The sequence below is a fragment of the Sturnus vulgaris genome, chromosome 2 (assembly GCF_052056855.1).
Source record: "Sturnus vulgaris isolate bStuVul1 chromosome 2, bStuVul1.hap1, whole genome shotgun sequence".
Lineage (NCBI taxonomy): Eukaryota > Metazoa > Chordata > Aves > Passeriformes > Sturnidae > Sturnus > Sturnus vulgaris.
The window spans coordinates 29,649,253-29,671,538 of record NC_142244.1 but is presented as its reverse complement, the minus strand read 5'-3'; the positions used below and the strand labels follow the sequence as shown (position 1 = coordinate 29,671,538).

The following is a 22,286-nucleotide window of genomic DNA, read 5'->3' as shown; positions in this document are numbered from 1 at the left end:
CCGGACCCGAGTTCTGATCAGCGGGGTGTGGAGCCGGGCGGTGTGGAGCGGTAACAGAGTCCCCTGGACGCTCCTCAGCCTCCGGCTGCCTTCAAAGGCCGCCGAGGTCGCCGTGGGACGCCGAGAGGCCGGCGGCGGGAGGGACACGGGCACTGCCGAGGGGCGGCGGAGAGCGGGCGGGGGCCGGGGAGGAGTCGGTCCCGGGAGGGACGGGGGCACCGCCGAGGGGCGGTGAGGAGCGGGCGGGGGCCGGGGAGGAGTCGGCCCCGGGGCGGGAGTCGGGCCAGGCCGGGGGTGGAGCCGCGGACTGGTGGGTCGGGGCGAGGGGCAGCCCTCCCCTTTCCTTCACGAGCGAGCCGGAGCTGGGGAAGGCGCCTCCGCAACTCCTCCTGCCCCGCCGGTGCCTCCCGCAGTATGGTGAGAGGGGTCGCCGGGCGGGAAGTTCGGCGGCGGCGGCGGCCACCCCGCCGGCCCCGGCCCGGCCCGCGCTCACCGCCTCCCCGCTCCCTCTTTTGCAGATCTGGAAAACTCTCCCGTTGCTCTGCGCCCTGCTGGCCGCCGCCCGCCTGCGAGCCGAGGTAGGCGCGGGGCCCCGGCGGCCGGACGGGGAGCGGGATGGGACGGGGTGGGGACAGCGGGGACGCCGCGGAGCCCGCAGGGGAGCAGCCAGGACCGGGGAAAGTGGCAGCAGGGGCGGAGAGGGAAGTTGTGGGGCCGACGGGCGCCTCGGTGGGGGCGAGGGGCTGTGTCCCCGCCGGGGCTGGACCCCTGCATCCCGCCGCCGGGACGGGCTCCCGGGGGCAGCCCCCTTTTCTCCCTCCTTCCTTTCCTCCGTCCCTCCCTCTCTCTCTCCCTCGCTCTTCTTTTCTTCCTTTCTTTCACTGCAATGACATTGAAAACGTTTGAAAGCTGCAACCCCCCCCAGCTCTGTTGACAGAAAACAAACGGTGCCTGCATTGCCGGGTGCGGCGGCCTCCCTAAAAAGTGAAGTCAGAAACAAAATATTTGGTAATTACGGCAGGGTAAATGTGGAAGTGATTTGAGGAAAATGAACTAAAGCTGGGCTGGGAAGGGAGGCCGAGCCTGCCTTCGGAGGAAAGCGGTCCCGCTCGAGGGGCAGCTCGTCCTCTCTCCTTGCTTTTTTTTTCTCCCTCCATATTTCTCCCAGATGGCGAGACCCACCCTAGAGCATCGCAGTTTGGCTCCATGAAAAAAAAAAAAAAGCGTAAACACGTCTGGTTCCCTCTTTTTCTGCCTCCCATCTGTGGAACTGTGCTGCCCGGGTTATGGTAAAGAGTGGGGTTTAGGATGGAGCCCTTCGCTGTTGCTCTCTTTCCCTGAGCAAAGCTCTTTGTGAATTCCCTGCAATGGCCAGGTGAGGAGCAGAAGTTAGACAAGGTGGTTGTTGGCCAACACTGTTGAACTCTGGTCGTTGCTGTCATGAAAACCAAGGGGAATGGGACTGAGTTGTAGTGTGGACCAGCATTTCACATCTGCCTGTACATGATAATATTGTAATGCACGTTCTTCCCAAAGCGTGACATACTTGTGTAGTGAACGTTTCCATGCATCCTCTCCAGCACTGTTCTGAATAAGCCAGATCATGTTTACTCTTAGGAACCCTAAATAAATCTTAATCTGTTCTGGTTAATATACACCAACACCTCTGTTGGAAGGAGCTGCACAGCATCCGTAAGAAAAATTATAATAACAGCTAAATAATGATGACACTGGTCTGAGTAAAACCTTCTGGGATCAGTAATCCACAGAAACAGCCAAAATATGTTTGGCCCTGTATTTGTGATTTCATTGGTGTCACTAACATTGTCGAAGTGCTAAATCCTGCTTTCTGCCTAATGTTCTGTAATATGTAGTACCTGGATAGCTTCCCAGATGTAAGTACTTTCATGTCTCTGTGTCTCACCTGCAAACTGAAAGTAAGAAGAAATGTACAGCCATCACGTTCAGAACTTGGTTTTAAAGGCCAGTTCATTCTAGAGTGAATAAATGAATTATTATTATGACTGGCTTCAGAGATAACGGTCCAAGTGTCAAACCAGTGAATGTTTTGGTTTGATTCCAGTCTAAGTTCAGCAAAACTTGAGACTGACTGAGGTCTGGGTCTGGTTTCAGGGAAAATGGACACTTCGGGTAACTTTTGTTTTGGGGTTTAGTTTGATTCCTCTTTGCTAGTAGCTGCCTAGCAGTGAATGTCAGTTCAGTCACGGGTAGCATCCCACCCTCTGGGATATTTAGACCTCATTTTCTAGGGGGTGGACTGTGCTTGAAGGTGAGCTGCTTGTAATTCAGAGACAGCTTTGATGGTTGCCCACTTCTAAATGTTTCATGTTACTATTCTACTGCATCACTGGCATTCAGTAAGATTAGCGTGGCATTTTCCTGTGTGGTTTTCCCTTTCCAGATTTTGGAAGCGATAACCCTCTCTATGCCTTCTGTTTCTGCTGCAGCTTGCACTTTGTCCGTTTTGGTACATTTGGAGTATTAACACTGAGCCTTAAGCTTCTAATCCTTTTGTTAGGAAAATGTATCTGGGTTGTACTGGGGTTCTTGTAAAACATTTGTTTCTACAACATTGTTAGGTGCATAATTAGAGTCTTGAAAGAAAGAAAGAAAGAAATTGCTTCAGTAAATGTTCCTGGCATAACTTCATGCAGACTGGAAAATCTGAGGCATGCCAGAACTTGGGAGCTTTTCTTGGCCTGGTTCAGTAATAGTCACAAGAGCCATAGACGGTGAACTGTACTCCTCGGAAGGAGGCCAGCCACCAGCTTCAGACATCCCCTTTTATCTCTTTCTTCCTGGGTTGGACTCAATGATGTGGCTGTTCACTCATATTAACAGGAATGCTACAGACGTGAAGTTACTCATATTGTCAGCTGGGGCTCCCAAAGCATATGGAGTGATTTCTGTGAAGCATCCATCATGATAGAGGAAAAGGGAGAGGCTTGAAATGTCTATTAAATGTATTAAAAGTCAATCAGTTGTTCACATCCTGCTGGAGCAACTTACCTAGTAAACACTGGAGAGGAGTCCAGTTGCTATTTGACTCTGTCCATTGAGGTCTAAAGGGTGGTGTGTGGGACCACTTCCATACCGGCATCATTCCATGTCGCACCAGGATACTTGTTTCAAAGTAAGAGTGAGGGGTTTTCTTGTTTTCATTTTCACTTAAACCTCATTCAAAATCTTTGAGAAAGTTATTTTCACCATGAATTTTAGATGTTAGCAAAGAGGTTTACACCAGCATGAGTATATTGGTGTGAGCTGTGGATACACAAGTCCTTTCTTGAATCCAGCCTTGCCAAGAGGAGAGGTCTCTGACCTGGCCTGCCTTCTGTTCCTTGTAAATTTTCTGGCCATTCAGAATAATCTCTGGGGCCTGTAGCTGTTCTTCTGAACTATCCTGAACCCATTTCTGGCCAGCCTTTGGAAAGAGTTATGTGTAAATGGTTTAATCTGACTTGTCTCATTTTGGCTAAAAAGGGCAAGCAGAGGAAGGCCAGCAGCTCCCCTTTTGTGAGAGGTACAGACATATCTGAGGTGCTATAACCCCTGAGCAACACAGTGGTGACAAATATCTAGAGGCTTTTCTAAAAGCATGGTGTTTGCAGTATCTACATCTGTTGTAACCTTGTGAAGATTTTTTTTTTTCACCTGGCCTGTTTCCCTCAGTGTAGTTTTTCTATATGAAAAGCTGAAAAGGGATGTTAAGGGGGAGAGAAAAGGCAGAGGTTTCTGTTTGCTTAACTTACCTGAATGCTTCCTCTTGATCTGACTTGGCTGCTTTTTCATGTAAGGAGAGCAACTCTTCACCCTTTCCAAGACTTGTGCTCTTTGCCAGCAGAGTACTTGTGTGCACCAGGGAATATGGAGCTGGGAATTCACATGGTCTTCACAGGACTTGGTATACTTCCTCCCACTGGGTGTTCACACAGTGTGGCCAGCATCAGGAGCTTGCCAAACTTGGTCAAACTTTTCCCATGTTTTTGCAATACACCTAAACCTAAAAACCTAAACACCAATGTCTTAATAAATGAAGCTGATTAAATTTCAGTTGAGATCCTTATGTAATCACATAGCTGTATTTGGCCCTGAAGCCATTTAAGAAGTTTGTCTTTTGAAATTAAGTGATAGAGACTTTATGAATAGTTCAGTCCTGCTTTCACTGATAATTTAGCTAGGAGAGCGGACAGAAAATGCAGCATGGTGCCAATCATGTGGATTACTCAGGCTGTTTTTAATATGCGCTGGCTTTAAAACCCAACAGTAACACATTCATAAAATAATTTAATAAAAGTGTCTTCCCAGGTCTAGTCTAGCAAGCATATCTTCAGTGGAAGGAAAGATCGCATCCATTTTTTCTCCTCGTCTGGTTTTGGAATGATAGGTATCTTCCTCCTTGAAATCCTTCCCCTGAGAGCCAGACCAGGCATTGCTGGAGTTGCATCTCAAGACAATAAGCACCTTTTAAATGGGAAGCAGGGAAGAAGCAATTCTTCCCTGGGAGCACAGCAAAGGTTTGTCTGTGCAAAGCCTATTTTTAAGGTGCGTGCTGTGCCACCAGGCAGCTGTTGTGCTGCAGATGTCCCAGGAACTGGAGTCTGGGAGATGGACCAAGTGGTTCTGTCCAAGGCATCTCATTGTGCTGAACTCACTGGCCAAATGCCTCGTGTAGGAGTGTTTAAACAATTTCCCCGGTTTTTCTGAAGGGGCTGTAACCTCTGAGCTACAGAGCAGCATGTGTGGCACAAGCTCTGCAGCAGACATGATGTCTTGTAGCACTTACATATGCGTGGCACCCAAATGTTGCTTCTCAGATGGAGCTGCTGTCAGAGCTGAGCTGCTTTGTGCAAACTAGCAAGTGGCTGAGTGAATGACTTTATCTGCCAGAGTGCAAATTCCTTGCCGGTAATTAACAGGAGGCTGCTGCTGGGGGCTGTCGAGGACGCAGCTCTGCTCCCAGCGCAGGAGGAAGCGACTGACTGAGTCTCCTGTTACGTTTTCCAGCTGCTGTTATTGGTACAGCTGCTTACCCATCGGGAGGCTTTGGGGCACCTTTGATCTTTCTTGTGTGGTGCTACATGAGCTGGGGAGTGCTTCTCTTTGTACAGAAGAGAGTTTGTCACAAATCTCAGCCAGATGTCTCTTTCCAGACTGATGAGACTCCCATTAACCAGGCTGTGTTTCTGCCACGTATCCTGTGAGTTAGATGAGATTTGAGATTGGTTCCCAGAAATGCCTTGTTTACCTGGGTTGCATCTGTCTTTGCAGGGAGGTTGGCTTCTGCTCTACTGTGATAGCTATACTAATCTGTGAATAACCATCATTTCCTTGGAGAGATTTATCTCTCACAGTGTTGTCTCTGAGTTTAGCAAGCAAAAAGAGCAGCCTGCTGTTGTGCTGTGAAGTATACTTCTTTCTGCAGCTGCATCTGGGTGCGTAGACAAGGGGTTATACACATGTGGACTTTACCAGGGGTTGTAGGTTTTGCCACAGCTGTCTACAGTTAGGTGTAAGCTGGTTAGAACAGGGTGTATTTGCTGTCAACTGTGCGATTCTGATTGCCAGTCCTTGGCAGTAAATTTTTAAAAATGGCAGATAAGTCTGGAAGCTTCAATGCTCCATTAAAGCACCGATAACTGTAGCACGAGCAACGCCTGTGTGGCATTTTCTTGCTACTATTTTTCGAGTGTGATTCAGTATTGATCTGGGCTGAGGACGCCAAGTAGCAGTAATGAGTGGCTGTCCCTTCTCTGCCTTGTAAACTAGCTACTCAGAAGAGAAGTTCATATAAGTTGCTGTGAAATTTTACTACTGTGCTGCAGTTTTGTCACTTATTACAGTGTACTTCTTGGTTTTGGCTTGGGGCAGTGGTTTAGAAGAAGGCTGGCTGTAAGAGTTGAAGGAAAGCAAATCCATGCTTCAATCTGCAAATGTGGGATTTCTTGCAAACATCTGCACCTTATTTGGAGTGCATCAGGAGGTCTATAAGTTAGAAACAAATTGGAGGCTCCTCTTGGACAAATATATTGGAAAGAGCAAAGGATTTGGGGTGGATGACTGGGGATGAGTTTAGTATCTTGTTAACTTCAGCTGGAAGTGAATCCCGTATTTCCACTGTTTGACAACTAAACAGCGTTTTCCTTGGCTGTACCCTCCCAACTGTTGTCCCAGAGATGGACCTTTAACCACTTTCTCAAAATACCTTAATGCTGTGTAATAGACCCCATAGAACCCAGCTTTTCTTGTTCTTTCTCCTTACTCCTTCCTCTTTGCACTGCAAAGAGCAGCAAACCAACTTGAAGGAACAATGGAAAGCAACAGATAAAAACACCATGACAGACCCACTGTGTTTCATTTGCAGGAGAAGAGGATTTGCACACCTTATGCTCCAAGCATAGAAGGGCTGTTTGGACAGCTATTTGTTATCCAGTGCTGGTTGTCCCTAGCCAGTACATGTTCCTTCTGATCCCATCCCTGCTTCTTGCTTAGAGTCCTGAGATAGGATCAAGAGACATTGGGAATATGAATGCTGGTGGAGCTTTCAGTGCTTAATCAGCTTTTTTCCAACAATGAAAGTTTTCAAGAAACAGTGATTTGAAGATTGTTTTGTATCCAGAAACAAAATCTTTAGTTTTCTATCTGTGAGGAGACCTAGGGAGGTCGTAGAAAGACTTGCATGGGAGTACCCATGGCAGTAGTATGGCTCAAGCCTGAAAGGGTCTTAAGTCTTCCTAGTCATAGGAGGGGAGCAGAGGATGTTAGTCTTTGATAAAGGGGAAGCAAGAGTGGGATGACAGGAGTGGACTGGCAAAGGTACCTGCCTCTGATGGAGAGATGTACTGGTGAACCTTGTCCTAATGAAGGAACCCAGGGCCTGTGTGTATTTTCTGCCATCAGAAATGCTATCCTTGTCTGCCTTTTCCTTGTCACCCTGCTGCTATGGTGAGATATTTTGAGGCTTGAGTGTCAGAGAGGCAGAATAAGAAATTTCCATCCTTCCACCAGGATGGGCTTTGGCAGGCACTGGCCAGCTGATAAGTTGGCCTCCAGTACTGTGTTGTCCAGGGATGGTTTTGACAGCAGAGCCTGTTGTTTTCCCAACAATGAATCCATCTGGAGGACTGTTCCTGGGAAGGTGCCCCTCCATGCTAGAGCATTGCCATTTAAGCACCGGTAAGTTTAGCCTGAAGCCAAGAGCTTTTCTTCTGCATGATGCAACTCCTTGCATATGTACTTCTTGCTTCTCTGGGACTTCCTCTCCCCTCCCAGTTTTGGCCTCTTTTTCATGTTGATGTTCGAGGAAGCTTAAGTATGAGGGATTGAAATTGTTGTCTTGTTTCCTATATATAGGAGGAAGCAATTTCATTGGGGAATTTTTGCAATGTCTGGGTCATTTAGTTGTCTGGGTGAGTAAAATTCCTCAGGGATAACTGGTCTGCAGTTTGTGCATTCAAACCCAGAGCTCTGGAAGATTAAGGTGGCAAGGGACCAAGCATTCATGTCAGAGGCATTGCCTTCAGCTTGGCAGAAGAGCTGCAGTGTTCCTGTCTGAGGACAGTGTGTTTGTTCCACATGATGCAAGCTCTGGGGTATTCCAGTCCTAAGACAATGAATGCCACATGAATAGAGTCAGGCCTAATCTTCAGGCAGTGCTCTCCCTCTCCAGTTGCCCTGTGGATAGATGATGGAGAAGTCGGGTTGCAGCAGAGACTCCGTTTCTCACAAAGGTCTTTTTCTGTAATCCCCAGGACTGGGGCTTGGACCTCTTTGTGGAGGGTGATGTGCAAGGGTAAGGAGGAGCAGGTTAAGAATGGAGTACTTTTTTATTCTTTACTTGTTCAGAAAAACAGACTGTTTTTTCTACAAGGTATCACTGCATACCCTGAGATTAGTAGCTGCTTCTACAAACCATAGCTGGTAGTGTCTTGTCAAATCCTGTTTTACATATCCCCGATAAGGATGCTCCCTTCCTGTTCTATGAAAAATGATACCATGCTCTGAAATATCTCAGAGTTAGTCCTCTCACAGTCCTCTTCTGTGAGCAAGTAGACCATTAATCTTTTCATTCTGTCCCAAGGGTCCTAATTGCACTCCCATGTTCAATGACAATCAGTGCCTCCCCCATGCCATTATCTTCACCTTGTACACATAACTGGTTCATGGGACCCCTCAGCTCAGTGCTTAGCACGCCTCTTTTAATCTCCTTGTAGCTCTCTTCCTCCTGTCAATGCAGGAAAGGAAACAGAGATGTATGTGATCTTATTCTCTGTTTGGTGTTACCTTTGAAACATCTCAAACAACTTTTAAACCAAAAAGCCAGTTTCAGCCATGTTTAGTGAAAGGTATTCATTTCCTACAGGATATAATGTTGCTCTAAGTTTTGTAAAAGTAGGTGCAGTGGTACAGTACTTAATTGCCTTACCAGAGGGAAAAGCTTGAGTGTGAGATCAGCTTCTACTGCAGGCCAGAGAAGCAATTTATGAGTAATTTAATTCCCCAATGATCGTAGTTCATACCTTCCTAGCCACTAAATGCCATCAGCCTCAAGACAGGAATCTGCAGGAAGCAGTTTGTAGAACAACTTATTGTTGCTCAGCTTTGAACTCAGTGCTTTGTCTTTTCCTCTTTGCGCTTAGAGCTGTGTGCAGTCCCCCAGGAGGGTGTCGTGGAGGAAACTGAGCCAAACCATAGCTAATTAAGGGGCACAACATGTGATTTTTACATCTTTTATGCACCCATACCCATGCACACAGAGCCACTGTGCTCAGTCCTGTTACTTGCCAGTAACTCCTGCAACCCAGACCTGGGATGAGAGAATGGAGGATATAGCAAAATTAGCAGTCAGTGTGAATTATTTGTGGATTTCCTGTCTTGCTGAGTGAGTGTTAAATCTCACGTGGTATGTGAAAAGCTTGAACTCACACAGTGCCAGCACTGTGCCTGGGCCACTCCTGGCTTTGTGCACATGAAAACCAAAAGAGACGGGAGAACAGCTGGATGTTAACACCTCCTTGCAAATCACTGCCAAGCTCTTCTGCAGTGCAGCAGCACACATCCAGATGCTGGGGTCAGTTAGGCCATCCTGGCTGCAGATGCAAGGTCCATAGTAAACCAGCATTAAACAGAGACAACTATTTGAGGTTTGGGTGTTTTGGTTTTGTTTCAGGTTAATACTTATTTGCTGTGGGGTTTTAGCAGGGTGGAGGGACTACAGCAGGCTCTGAGCATCTGTGGTTCAAACACTTTCAGAGCCTGTGGGCATCAAGAAAATGCAAACAGACTCTTTGCAGACCAGTTTATCCTCACTCATAGCATGCCATGATTTGTATGTAGGCTTTGGGCAAGGCACCTTGTTCCTTTAAGCTGTGGTGCTCACATCTATAAAACAAGGATAATGATGGTGCTGTGTCTCATAGCAGGGTCTATGAAGCTGAATGCATTCCTGTTAAGGAAAGTTTAAAAGCTCTCATGTAGAAGGTGCAGCAGGCATTGCAGAGGGTCATTTTCCTTGCCAGCAACAATAACAATAGTAAGAAAAATGGAGACAAAATGTAGACCAGAGTTACTGGGTGATACATCAATTTCTTGCCAGCCAGTAAAGATGTGCAAAAAGTACTTACTATAGGCCACCTTCAAGGTGTGAGCCAATGGCTCACAGATGGAAAAGTGGTGGTTGAATGTTTTGATGAAGCCAGAGAGAAAAAGTGAGAGAGCTGGAGTGTCTCAGAGGGGATTGCACTTCTGCACATTTGCTCTCGCAGGAAAGCAGTAAGCACCTTTCTATCCTCTAGTATCTTAGAGGAAAAAAACTAGAATTGTGCTGTAAGGGGAGCACTTGACATAATGCAGACTTCCCAGTGTTCTGGTTAAATAGAGAACCTTACACAGGGCATAGTCCCTTACTTTCCCTGACAGGTCTGCCAGAGGTTGACAAGGGAGAGAAGATGGGTTAGCGATTTCCATTGGTTGTCATGGAAACTAATGGAAATTATTCTTCTATCTGTTGTATATGAAGATTTTGTTGAAACAACTAGGAAGCATTCTTTCTTTTTATCTGTCTTTTTTTATTAACACTTTAATTGCTGACTTCTGCTCTTCAAAAGTATTTTGTTGGCAGAATTTTCCTAGGGAAGTTTGTATACAGTCTTCAAATGCTATAAAGTTTGTATTGGGGATGAGCATCTGAAGTAAGACAGCTGCTGGGCAGTTCTGTGTGCTGAGCTGCTTTCTACCTGACAGCTTCTGCAGGGTACCCATGTGACCATTTTCTCACCAAAAGGCTTAAAAGCAAAATGGCAGGTAGCCTGAGTGTTCTGTTTCCCGTGTAAATGATAAACAGATGATTAGCTACTCTGAAAAAGCACAAGCTGGATGAAAGTGGGATGATAATTTAGCAGCCAGTGAGTTGTCAGGCTTGCTGTCATAGTGATGGTAAGGGGATTGGAGAATTTCAGATTAGAGATGTAGGTGTAACACAGCATATTATTATTATTACTATTTCATGTAAACATCAGCATGTCTTGTTGCTAAAAATATGGCTGTCTACCAACTCCACTGACACTAAAAGGGGCAATTTTCCCCATAGATTAGTAGATGGTGAGACCAGAAGGAGCTATTGTGCTTTAGTTCTGCCCTCTTACATAATACAGCCCATATATATAGGGTTTTTTTTTAGTTCATTCCATTTGCTCTGGACTCTACAATGTGTCTTAAAAACATCTAGTCTTGATTAAGTAATTACTTCAAATGGAAAATACCACTGTGTTTGGTATGTTGCTGCAGTGGTTAATTACCCACATGCTGTTACACCTAATTTCTGGCTTGCATTTGTCTAGTCTTGATCTGCAGATGCTGAATCTTCCGTTTAATCCACTAAATAGAAGTCTTTTGTCCAGTGTGTCTATTCCCCACTGCTGTAACTGTCCTGAACAAGGACTGCTCCCAGTCTTGTCTTTGGCAAACTGAACAGTCTGAGCTCCTCTTGCCATCCCCTGACAAGGTGAGTTTCCTGATCTCTTGCTCAGTACTGGGTCTCCATGCTGTGCATCCTCTTTACCAGTGTGTTAATGCTCCCTCACTCTGTGATGACAGGGCACTTCCATGTGCTCGTTACTGGGAATCCATAAATACTAGGCAATATAAATTGTGAAAAGAAGAAAGGCAAAACCACTCTGAGCCTAATTTACTACTAGGGAGTTTATACACGCACATGGTGAAGTTTTCACACTGGGGGTACTCCCCTAGGACACAAACGTGCTGTTGTTGCCAGCTAAAGCCTTGGTTTTGAGTTTCCTAAAATAACTCTTAAGTTAAAGGTCAATATTTGGAGGCTTTCTGACCCTCTTGACTCCACAGGTAATATTTGACTGGTCTGGGGGCCAGGAGGTGTGTTCAGCACAGCTTGTGTTCTGTAGGAGGCAAGGGACCGAACTGCAGCACTTCAGCCAACCTGTCCTCAGGTAGCTTCAGCTGAAGCTTGCTGGGGTTCCTGTTCTCCCCAGGCAGTGCCCTGAGCACGGTGTCCCTTTGTCTTTAATAACCTTTGCCTTTAAGTAGGGATGTTGGATTTTTTTCTCCTCTGAGAGAAAGTAGAAGGCTGTCTATGTTTCTTATGAACCTCAGGCCTTTCTGGTTCACATCTTGGAAAGACTAATAAACAGGCAAGGCTGAAGGTTTGTGCTTTCATAGCTTTAAGGCATCTTCCTACACAGCAGCCTTTACTGGGCAGCAGAGGCATTCAGATAAAGTAAGCTCATGCACTTTTTCTGTGGGCAAGCTAGTTGGAAGTCTTTTTTTGTCGATGATGAGAGGTAAAAGGAGGTAATTGCAACTCCTGGGTGATACTTTCACCCTGTGCTCTGCTGCAAGTTTGAAACTAATTTTAATAAAAGTCTGGTAAGAGGCAACAAAGCCCTGTTTCACAGGGCTGTGATTTTTAGACTTGTAGCCAAACTTCCTTCAGACATGCATTTAAAGGAGTGGTTGCAGAGCATGTGAGTTGTTCTGCCTGTGAGCTGTCCTGAAGAAAGGTGAGCATCTCCTGTGCTGCTTTGTCTTTGTGCTCCCTCTTCTTTTTTTTTCTGCCCTTAGGCAGCTGAAAACTGAACTCTGCCCCCAGCATAACTCTGGATGTTGGGGATGAGGGTGAACACAGTTTTTATTTTTTTTATTTTTACAGGCATGAAAGAAAACATTGGAAAACAGAGCATAGGGAGTGCAAAAGAGGTGCCCTCCCTCTCTGCACAATTACATTCCCTGCAGCCCCTGTGACAGATGCCCTTTACTGGCTGCTCTTTTGGATGCAGGAGAGCATTCATGCTTTTTCAGAGAAGCTGTGATCTGTCCCCATGGTTCCTCTCACATAAAATCTCACCTTCAGAGCCTCCAGCAGCATACAGGTGAGGGGGGATTTCCACCTCCCCACAAGACATTTGCCCATGGTCCCATGCTGGAATGGGGAACTTGTCAAGTGTTCATTTATTGCAGAGGCAAATTCCAGAGGCCACGAGGTGAGGTACTCAAGGACACAAGGTACCATGACTAAAGGGTAGATGCAGAAGCATCCATAAGCTTAATTCTATGTGAGAAGGGCTTTGTGTCCTTGCTCATACTCATGCAGTGCAGGGCAGGATAGTCATGGAGCAACTGCAGTTGTTGGCAAAAGCTGAGGATGGGCTTACTTGGCAGCCCTTGCACAGCTTCCCATAGACTTCCCATGTGGTATTGGACCAGCATTGAAGACAGATGATGTATCTGACATTCACAAAGAACAGGGGAGTTTGCTTCCTAAACGATGACTGTGGTCTGAGCCTAAGTACTTCAAGGTGGTTGTTTTGGTAGAATTTTCCTGGTCCAGTGTCACTGTGTAAGATTCTTAAAGGAGAGCTTTCTACCCCATTGTGGACACACACATTTAGAGAGCTAGGGAATTACAGCTTGGAAATTCTTTCAAGGCCTGGATTTCTCCTGATTCTCAGGTCCATTCCCAGGCTGACAAGCTGACTACAGCTTCAGTTAGGGAGGAAGTCTCCCAGGGTGATAACATGGTGAAAAACGGAGTGGAATTCATAATAAAGATTAACACCTGGTGTCTTTCCCATGGGATACATCCTGAGGTACTGTCCCAAGGATGTTTTTCCCAATTGTCCAATGAACTACTGTCCTGTCCTAGCTGCACATAACACACTTTAAATACGGGTTGTCCGTACAATAAAGTTGGCCTTTTTTCCCCAAAAGAGGTCTGTGTGTGTTGCTGTCTTTTCTCTCTCTTTTCAGTGCAGTAACCACCCCATGACCACATTTAGGTGATAATGCGGTGCAGTTCATGCCTGCTTTCAGGAAACAGCTATCTGATACAGCAGTGGAGAGTGTGCATACAGCTATCTCAGCTTTCATTCCTAGGCGTATTTGTTTAGCTAGCAGGTGTTCGCACAGTAAGTACTAGGAGTCCCAAATTAATCCCTTTCAGCCTCTGTCCCATCCAGCAGCATTATGTGTTCCTAAGAGGTTGTTGAAAGCATTAGGATGTCTCGGGGAGGAGTGCCCATATTTGCATCATTATATTTTATAGGATTTAGCTGTTAAAAGCCAGGCACACTGCATACTGCTGGCTGCTGGCCTAGTGTTAGAATAGTCTGATCTCTCTGCAGTTGAATGGTTTCCGACAAGGAAGTGGAGAGGAAAGGAATTAAAATGTCTTGGCTCAGATGAAGATACAAAACTCATGTAGATGAAGAAACATGGTGAAGTCCATGCATGGAGTATGCAGAGGTGTAAAGCATATGTTTCACAAACTATTGCTTGGTGTGTTTGATGATATATGAGAAGGTGAAGGAACAAGATTTAATTGAAACATTGACATGACTGAAAGAATGGCATCCTTTATAGCAGGGCTGTGCTGGCATCCTGTCATTTTGGAGGCTGTGAGGCTCGTGAAAGTCAATTGTGTTTTACTGTAACAAAGGACTTGGAGGATTGGGCTTGGAAAGCTGAAGTGCAGTGTGGCCATGGCTGCCTGCAGCAGCCTTTGGCCAAGAGTGCCATCATGCAACAGGGATGACTGAACAGGTCGTGGAGGATGTCCTGCAGTGCTTATGGCACAATGTGCACTGATAACTGAATGTGGGGCAGCTTTAACCGTGGAAGATGAAGCTGTGAGCTGCAACACCTCAGCAGGAACTGCTCCACAACCAGTTGGGATACCTTTACTGTAGAGTGTGTATTCATTGCTAATAAGGAGAAGGAAGCAGCCACAAACAAAATCCTTTTAAGAGACTTGATTTTCATGCACACCTTGGGCTTAATGTTGCTGACTGAAACATTAAAAGCTTCTTGTGTAAAGGTTCACTGCTGGGACTAGACTGTGTTTATGTATGTGTTTCACAGTGTCAGGGTTGCCAAGGGAAAGAGCAAGTAATACATGCATGGGTAAGGGGGTTGTGGTTCACCTAGTAAGTGAGAATTGGTGTCAAGGCCTCATGAGTGACAAGCTCTTAAAGAGCAGCACAAATGTGGAAGACATTCATGTTCACAGTAAGATACTTAGCCTCTCTTTTGTGAGGACTGTTTCCTTCAGAGTTGCTTCATTGAAGTGGCTCAGAAATTAGAAGTGCTGGAGCACTTAAAATACAAGGAGAAACATAGAGCCAGCCACTGGATTTGCTTAGGCTGTGATGAAGTTTTTGGGCGTTGTGATTGCAGTAAATCTTTTATTACAGGCTAAGATTATTTACTGTATCTTGCTTTTGCCATAGGCTGAAGGACAACACATCCTTCAGCCTAGTGAGACAACTTTGTAGGGCTGGTATCTTACCTGAGTCTGACCGAAAGTGCTTGCACTCTCATAGAGTCTTAGGTGTTTGGCAGGGAAGGACTGGGAAGAGCTTTGCAAGTTTTATTCTAGGAGCACTGTTAGACATTCAGTAAGGAACTTTTGGGGCTTCTTTGGGTAGTGAGGGTTTTTGAGTGGGTATTTTTGCCTTTGTTTGTTTGCTTATTTTTAAGGTTATTTCAAACTGAGCTAAGCCAAGTTACTGGGGAGCTGAAAAGTAAGATTGGCTTTCTTTGCAAAACAAACCAGGAATTCGAAAAGTACTGTGTTGAGTTCCTGAACTTTTCATTGCACAGTATCAGACTTTCAGTAATTGCAAAACTTCCAAATGTCCTGCAGCACCTTGCATTGATTAACTGTGGCTAAATACGTTGCTATAGTATCACATGCTATTTCTAAAATTGTTTTGGTAGATTTCCTACAGCCTGCACATTAGTACAGGTAGTGTCTAATGTAGCTGTGTTAAACAAAGCAAGTGGGACATCCAGTACATGACATTTACATCTACAATACACAATGATACTTCTAAGGTTTTTTTCTCAGTATTCAAAGGCTACCAGTGATTTTTTGGCATGCTTAAGTCAAAGCTGGCTCTAGGGACATATTTTAATAAATGCTTTGGGTATGTGAATTTCCTGGGTTTTCTTAAATCTTTTTCAAAAAAGAAAACCTATTGTCCCTTCTAAATTTCCTATCTTAATTTTTTTCAACACATTGCATTTTACATCTGAAATCTGCTCTGCATAGGAGCAGAGGGTCTGGTTGCATTGGGAATTGTAAAAATAGACTGCTTATACATTCAGGTAATGTCATTCCTGGAGGGGAGCTCTGGAAGGGGAGGATGGTGTCAGTAGTGCAGGTATTAGGGTCAGGAGGGCTTCCTGATACCCAGTTAGGCAGTGGAGGATGCTCCTGCTTTTACAGTGGGCTCTGAGCTAGTGGGAGCATGAGCAGTACTGATAACTCTGGCAGACCTGGCTTTATCTTTTGCACCTACAGCTCCCTGCCCCCATGGGGAGCAGTAGATAGCCAAAACAGCCTTTCCAACAGCAAAGAATGCTGCATCAATCTCTGTAGAATAAATATCTTTCATTAGTTCTTTAGCCCTTTTTTTTTATTAGTTCTTTAGCCTCTTTTATTTCAAGTCTCTTCTAAGCCTTTCATAGCAAGGAAGACATTTTGTTCTGTTCTTATCTGTTGTTTCCCCCTTCAATATACAGTCTGGGATCTCACCAATCATCAGCAATGCAGCCTAATACGCTGGGCTGCAAACTGTAGTGGCTGAGGCACAAGCATGTATTTCTTTCTGCTGACTTTATTAGAGGAGCTATAAATTCTGGCTGACCAACAATGTGGACAGCCAAGGCTGGCAGACAGCTGTGCAGGCTAATGTCTTAAACTGCTGCAGTTGGATTCGCCAGAGGCTGCCTTCTGAAACCTTTAGTCTGCCTCTGGTTTGTGTCTATCAGAATTTATTTTTTCCCCTCAGAAAATAATAGCAAAAATTGGCTCGTCTTCATTTGGGTTCTGCAGGAGAACCTACTATCCTACAGGGATATTTCCTCTCACCTCCCAGTGCAGCCCCAGCTGCAAACAAGTCACTTAATGTCATACATTGACTTTGCCAAAGTTATGGCAGTAGCGAGGGCTGTCCCATGCTTAATGAAGACTGCAAGAATAGTGTGACCTTCTCTTTAGTTAATCGCTGCATTCATTAAATAGGAAATTTTCTGTGGCATACCAAAATGGTTCATACTGCATTAAGCAAGGGAAATTCGCCAAATATTTTATGCTTGTTTAATTTAAAATATGTCCAAACTAAGTGTGCTCCCCTGCCTTTGATTTGATTTTGACATAAAGCATGAAAAACACCAAGTTTCAGCCTGCCACACATGTCTCTCTGGTGTTTATATAGTTCCACAAACGAGGAGGTTTGTGGAGAAACATGAACTAGGCCATTTCTGCATTGTTGCAAAGGGAGAGCATTGCCACTGCCTTCACTTTATGGAGCTGAGTTCTTCAGATCAGAGGGGATATTTTCAGGCAGTATTAGGCTGATGCTGTGGGCTGGGTTTCTAGCGGGGCTGAAGGTTTTTGTTTCCTTTCTGTATCACTAAGTATTTCCAACATCTGTGAATGTCAGGCTGTTTGGAGGAATGTTCTACCCTGGCAGAAGAACTGAAGCAGATCAGATGATTTTGAGAGAGGCGGTTAAAGGGAGGCATGCAGGGTTGGATACAAAAGGTAAAAAGATGAATGTCAATCTTTTGTAGTATGGCTCCCAGGAGGATGGAAAGCCAAGCTCAGATCATAAGCAGTGTTACCTCTGATTCAAGGAGTAGCAGTTAGGAGTCTCAGTGGTCGAAAGCATGGGTAGGGTTGTGTTTGCAAGTTGTATCACAGACACTCCCTCTGATTAGGGAGGCTACCAAAAATTCACGGTGTCTGGCTTCTTGCTGTTTGGGAAAACAGAGATACATTAAAAATGTTACCATTAAATGAGCAAGCAGAAAAACCCCATGGAAATAACCTGTCACTAAGCCAACTGACCTGGCTTTGGTAGTTGGAGATTTGTTGTCTGTGCAGAGATCTTGATTTCCGCTGCAGCTATAAACTTCTAGGTTTCTGGGACATTTCCCAAAGTCTGGCACAGTCACTTTCATCGCGCAGGGAGGAATTGCTGCTGCACAGGTACCCTTCACATCTGTGAGGGCCATTGCCTTGTCACGTATCTTTTTCTACCACCTTCGTTTTGCCTTGAATACCCCCATCCTATGTTCCTGAGCTCCAAGGTGTAAATCTGCTGAGCTGCAGCTCCAGCTGCTGTGAAAAATTAAATTTTTGGCGGGGAGATATGTGGTGCTTGTGTGGCTGCTGTTTGTGTGATCAGGGCAAATGGCACTTGAATGTGGTCTCTTGTGCTGGCAAGACGTGGCTGCCCAGAAAGACCCTGGCCCTTCTAGGAGTGAAGGTAGATGAATACTGTTCTGGTATTCGGGAGGAAGATACCTGGGACCTGTAGTGCTGAGCTCTGGCTGCAGTTGGTTTGTTATTCCTTAATGTTATTTTCTTCTGTGGTACACAGCATCTATAATTTTATTTTGCTGTCTGCTGCATCATCTATCTCAGCCCATTAGAGCATTTAAAATCATAGAATACCCTGAGTTGGAAAGGACCCACAAGGATCATTGAGTCCAGCTCCTGGCCCTGCACAGGACACCCCAAGAGTCACACCGTGTGCCTGAGAGCGTTGTCCAAACACTTCTTGAACTCTGTCAAGCTTGTTGCTGTGACTGCTTCCCCGGGTAGCCTGTTCCAGTGCCCAACCACCTTTCTGTGTGAAGAACCTTTTCCAAATAGCTAACCTTAACCTCCCCGACATATTTTCATGCCATCCCCAGGTGCTATCACTAGTAACCAGACTTTTTTTTTTTCTGCTTAATTACTTGAGCAGCTGTCAAACCTCTGTAGGATAGGCTGTTACTACATCTTTCGTGCTTGAACCAAAGACAAGCAAATAAAGTCATCAAATCCAGGTGGGTTTCATCCTTCTGTCTAGAGATGTGGTGGCAGCCACTGACTCTGTACTGTTAAGAGCACAGGGCTATGCTTCTCTTTTGGGAAAATATAAATAAGAAAAGATGAAGGTCAGACATGAGGGTGTGAACTGCCTGTGTGCTTGGCTCCACAATGCTTGCTTACCCAGTAACTAAGAGGGAATTTTCATGAGTGGAGCAGCAGGAGCTCAGCCACCTTCACAGGCAAAGGGTTTGTAGTACCTGTGAATTCAGACTGCTGCTGTACTCATTCAGGCCCTGAGCTTCATCCCACTATGTGGTTGTTTGATGAGGGAACATAAAGCACACACTGGGATCTGCTGCCACACAATCCCAGGTCCCAAGGGGACTCTAGCTCCAGGGGATGGTCATGGCCTGCCTGCCGACTCTTCTCTGTGCTCTCAGTCATGTCCTGAGCCTGCCTCTTCTGTGAAAATCATCTGCTGATTCAGTTCTTTGCCCTTGTACCATCTGTCCTGTTTTCTTCTGGCCTCAGCCTTGCTGGTTGTAATGACAGATGACCTGAAAGGGAAATGTATCCCCCCTGCCTTTCATTTCATCACTCCATGCTGTACCCCAAGAAGCAGATGCCTGCGAAATCCTACAATCCCAGAAGAGAGCTCCATTGGCATTCCTGTTTAGCTTGTGTTTGAGCAAGGTAGTTTGGATCCATGAGCTGTAAGGGGAAAGATTGTTCTCAGCAGGGACTAAAGTTTCAGAAGTAAAAAGGTGCTAGAACAGTCACTGTGTGTAAATTTGTGATTTCCACAAACACACACTAAATTGCTACAGTCCTTGAGGGATGTGGCTATCTCCACACAAGCAAGAGGCATCAGGATGACTCTCCCACCAAAGTCAGACTCTTGTGGAGGTTCTGAGGTCTGCTCTGTGTTCTGAGCACAACTTTACAATTCCTCGAACATGGACAAAGCAACTTAATCTTGTTCTTAGAAATCATTGACCTTTTTCTGTTGACACTTTAAAAGGAAAAGTCACCCTGAGGCAAACTTCTGACATGGAAACATTTCAACCTGAGGAGTTGAGTCCTGGCAAAGTTCTCAGCAGTGGAAAAGATGTTTTCATAAGAGAAAGTGTCAGGCTGCTTTTAAGCATTGGGGTGCTGCCTATTACACCCATAACAGTGGGTGACACCTTGAATTCTGTGAATCTGCTGGCTCAGCTGCTCTCCATTCCTCAGAGAACCTTTAGAGGAGGTCAGGCTGTGAAGCACAAACCCAAGTAAAGCTGGAGGGGGATCAGAGCTGCTGTTTCATATACGCAGTTTGGCATGTCTTTGTATTTTCCAGTCACAAGGATGTCTTGCAAATACCAGATGTGTGGAAATTAGGCCTTTACCTTGGCCTTTACTACATTTCCCATCATGGTACTTGACTCCTTACAGGCTGTGGCTGAGATTCATGGCTTTGGCAATGTCTGCATTATTAAATTAAACATGCACAGGATTGTTTGCCAACTGTGGGGCCGAGGGAGACCAAAGGCCAACATCTATGCTGCTGTTAGACTGTCTTAGCTCTTACGAAGAGATGCTGTCTGTGAATTACTTCTTGGTTACTGGGGATCTGTGCTAACCCCTAAATAATGTCTGAGAACTTGCAGACCACACCATTGGTGCTATTCTCTGAGCTTGGATGCCTGGGATTTTTCTGCTAGTGCCTGGCTCTTGAATTTCCCAAGGTAAGCACAGCCTTTGAGCCTTGGTGTTCTGTGAGAATCCAAAACCCATACATTTCCTCAGTTTTTCCCTCTGTGGTGTCCAGGAATGAATTACGCTCTGTCATCCCTTGGTGGCTTCTCCTGCTGCCTCAGGGTATTCCTATCCACAGCTGAACTTCAAGCAGCTTTGCTGGGATTAGCCTAGACATGGAGGATTACTGAAATATCTGTGATATCTGTTATGAATTCACTCCATTTAGTGCTCTAAACTCGTCCTCCTTACTCCTGGAGTATCAGCCTTAGCTATTGCTAACAAGTTTGTTAGAAACACCAGCAGGGAGATGAGCTGATGCTGGTGAATTGACAGTTTATTGTGTGCTGTGGAGGAGTCTTCAGGTGGTTACAATCTCCAGCTCAGGTGACACAACTGCAAGTAGCATAGAGGCAAAAGCTTGTGTAACACAGTTATCTGGCATATGGGTTGTTTCCCTGCTATGAAATCTCTATTTCTGAGCAATGGAGAGCTATGCAGTAAAATGAATCTGCCATGAAGGCTGCTTGTCCTGCTATATCTTCATGTAAAATTCCTTCACCAACAGCTTCAAGGACAATGCATTATTGCTCAGACACTTAATGCTGTAGAATTTGTCTTGGGAAATAATATAATTACATTTTTTTCATAACAAAGCCATTATACTGTCAAAAGCTTAATTTTCTGTTGCATTAGCTGACAGGCAGCAGAGATTGCTGGGAAAAGAAAGTACGTAACTGAACCTACATTTCTTGCTAGCAAGAAAAATGGAATGAAAACAAAATGAATTTGTAATGAAATGGATTTATTTCTGGGCTTTCCTATTGTGCTGTTGTTTGCTTTTTTTGAGGGCATTTAGAGCTGATTAGCAGCCCTGGAGACAGAAGTCCATTATTTACCCAAAGAGCAGCCAAGAATGGAGAGACAACAATGCAGCTTTCTTCCCTCCCTTTATCCTCTGCATCCCTTTTTCATTCGCAAAACAAGCCTCAAATTTGCCCAGGAGGGAACATTCTTCATCGAAGAGAGGACAACTAAGTCTGTGTGGTCTGCTGCCTTCTGTTGGAGATGCCAGCAGAGGCTTTGCTGGAGGTCTCCAGTTCCTCGGGGTCAGGTCCCCGTGCAGGGGAGAAGCGTGGGATGCCTGCCTGTGGGAGGCAAAGGGCTGGAAATGGTGTCTGAATCCATCTGTGTTTAACCAGCCTTCTGGGAAGCAGGATCACAAAGTCTGCTTGAGGAACAAGGAGGACGAATGTGTGGTCCTGCTGAAGAGATTTTGTAAAAGCCTGCACAAAAAAATTGTTTCTTTCCATGGGAACTAAAGCTAGGGGGAAAAAAGTGGGAGAGCCAGATATGAGCTGGTCTGTGGCAGCATCTCTACTGTCCTCTTCCTCCCTGGATCCTAGGAATTGTTCCTGATATCTCTGCATGCTCTATCTGTGCTGCATGTGCACTTAGATACCTGCAGAGAAACCAAGCATCCATGGTAGTTGTTGCCTGTAGCATGGCATTTTTAATTGCAGGTTTAGAGGCAATTACAAATGATTTGAAACATAGCCCTGGTTTATTGGAGGAGGTTTACAATGTGAGGAAAATGTTGTCTTTTGTCTCTCAGCTGCCCGCTGAGGTAGCACGGCCAATAATGTATATCAGCTCCAAAACAGTAGGGGATTTAGTTCTGGAGGTGGCTGTTCCCTCTCTGAAACAAAACTAGAGCTGCCTCCTGTTGTTCTGTTTGTTCCCAAACTATTGTAACCATGAGTAAATCCTTTCTACTTTGTCTCCATCCCTAATCTTGCACATCACATTTTATACAGATAATTCTTTTTCCCTGGAAGGAACAGGAATTTGATGATCATGGCTTACTGTCCTGATTAGAATCTTGGCTAAACTTGCACTGTAGTGAAAATATTAAATTAAGTTTTTTAACCTTTCTTTGCCCTCTTCTGGCCATAAAATGGTGTTAAACTGCATATTTTCACCTCCGATTTGGCCTGTCCCCCAGGTTTCAATGCACTAGGAGATTTTCAGATCTCATGCTTCTTCAAAGGTATTGTTGGTAACAGTCAAAACAGAGATTACTTTTATAAAAGAGCATTATTTATTAAGTCAGACATCTGTTTTTGCTTTCTCTTTTCCTCCCTTATGCTGAGCAAGACAAGGGAATGAA

General features: G+C 45.2%; 1 protein-coding gene across 1 annotated transcript in view; it reads left to right on the top strand.

Moving 5' to 3' along the window:
- Positions 1–283: 283 nt before the first annotated feature.
- The window catches only part of FSTL1 (follistatin like 1), a 52,313-nt gene continuing 30,310 nt past the window's right edge, over positions 284–22,286 (top strand). The window contains exons 1-2 of the mRNA XM_088159022.1: positions 284–417; positions 519–578. Of these exons, the coding sequence (XP_088015148.1) occupies positions 415–417; positions 519–578 (63 nt within the window). The 5' untranslated portion in view covers positions 284–414. The remainder of the gene's footprint in view (positions 418–518; positions 579–22,286) is intronic.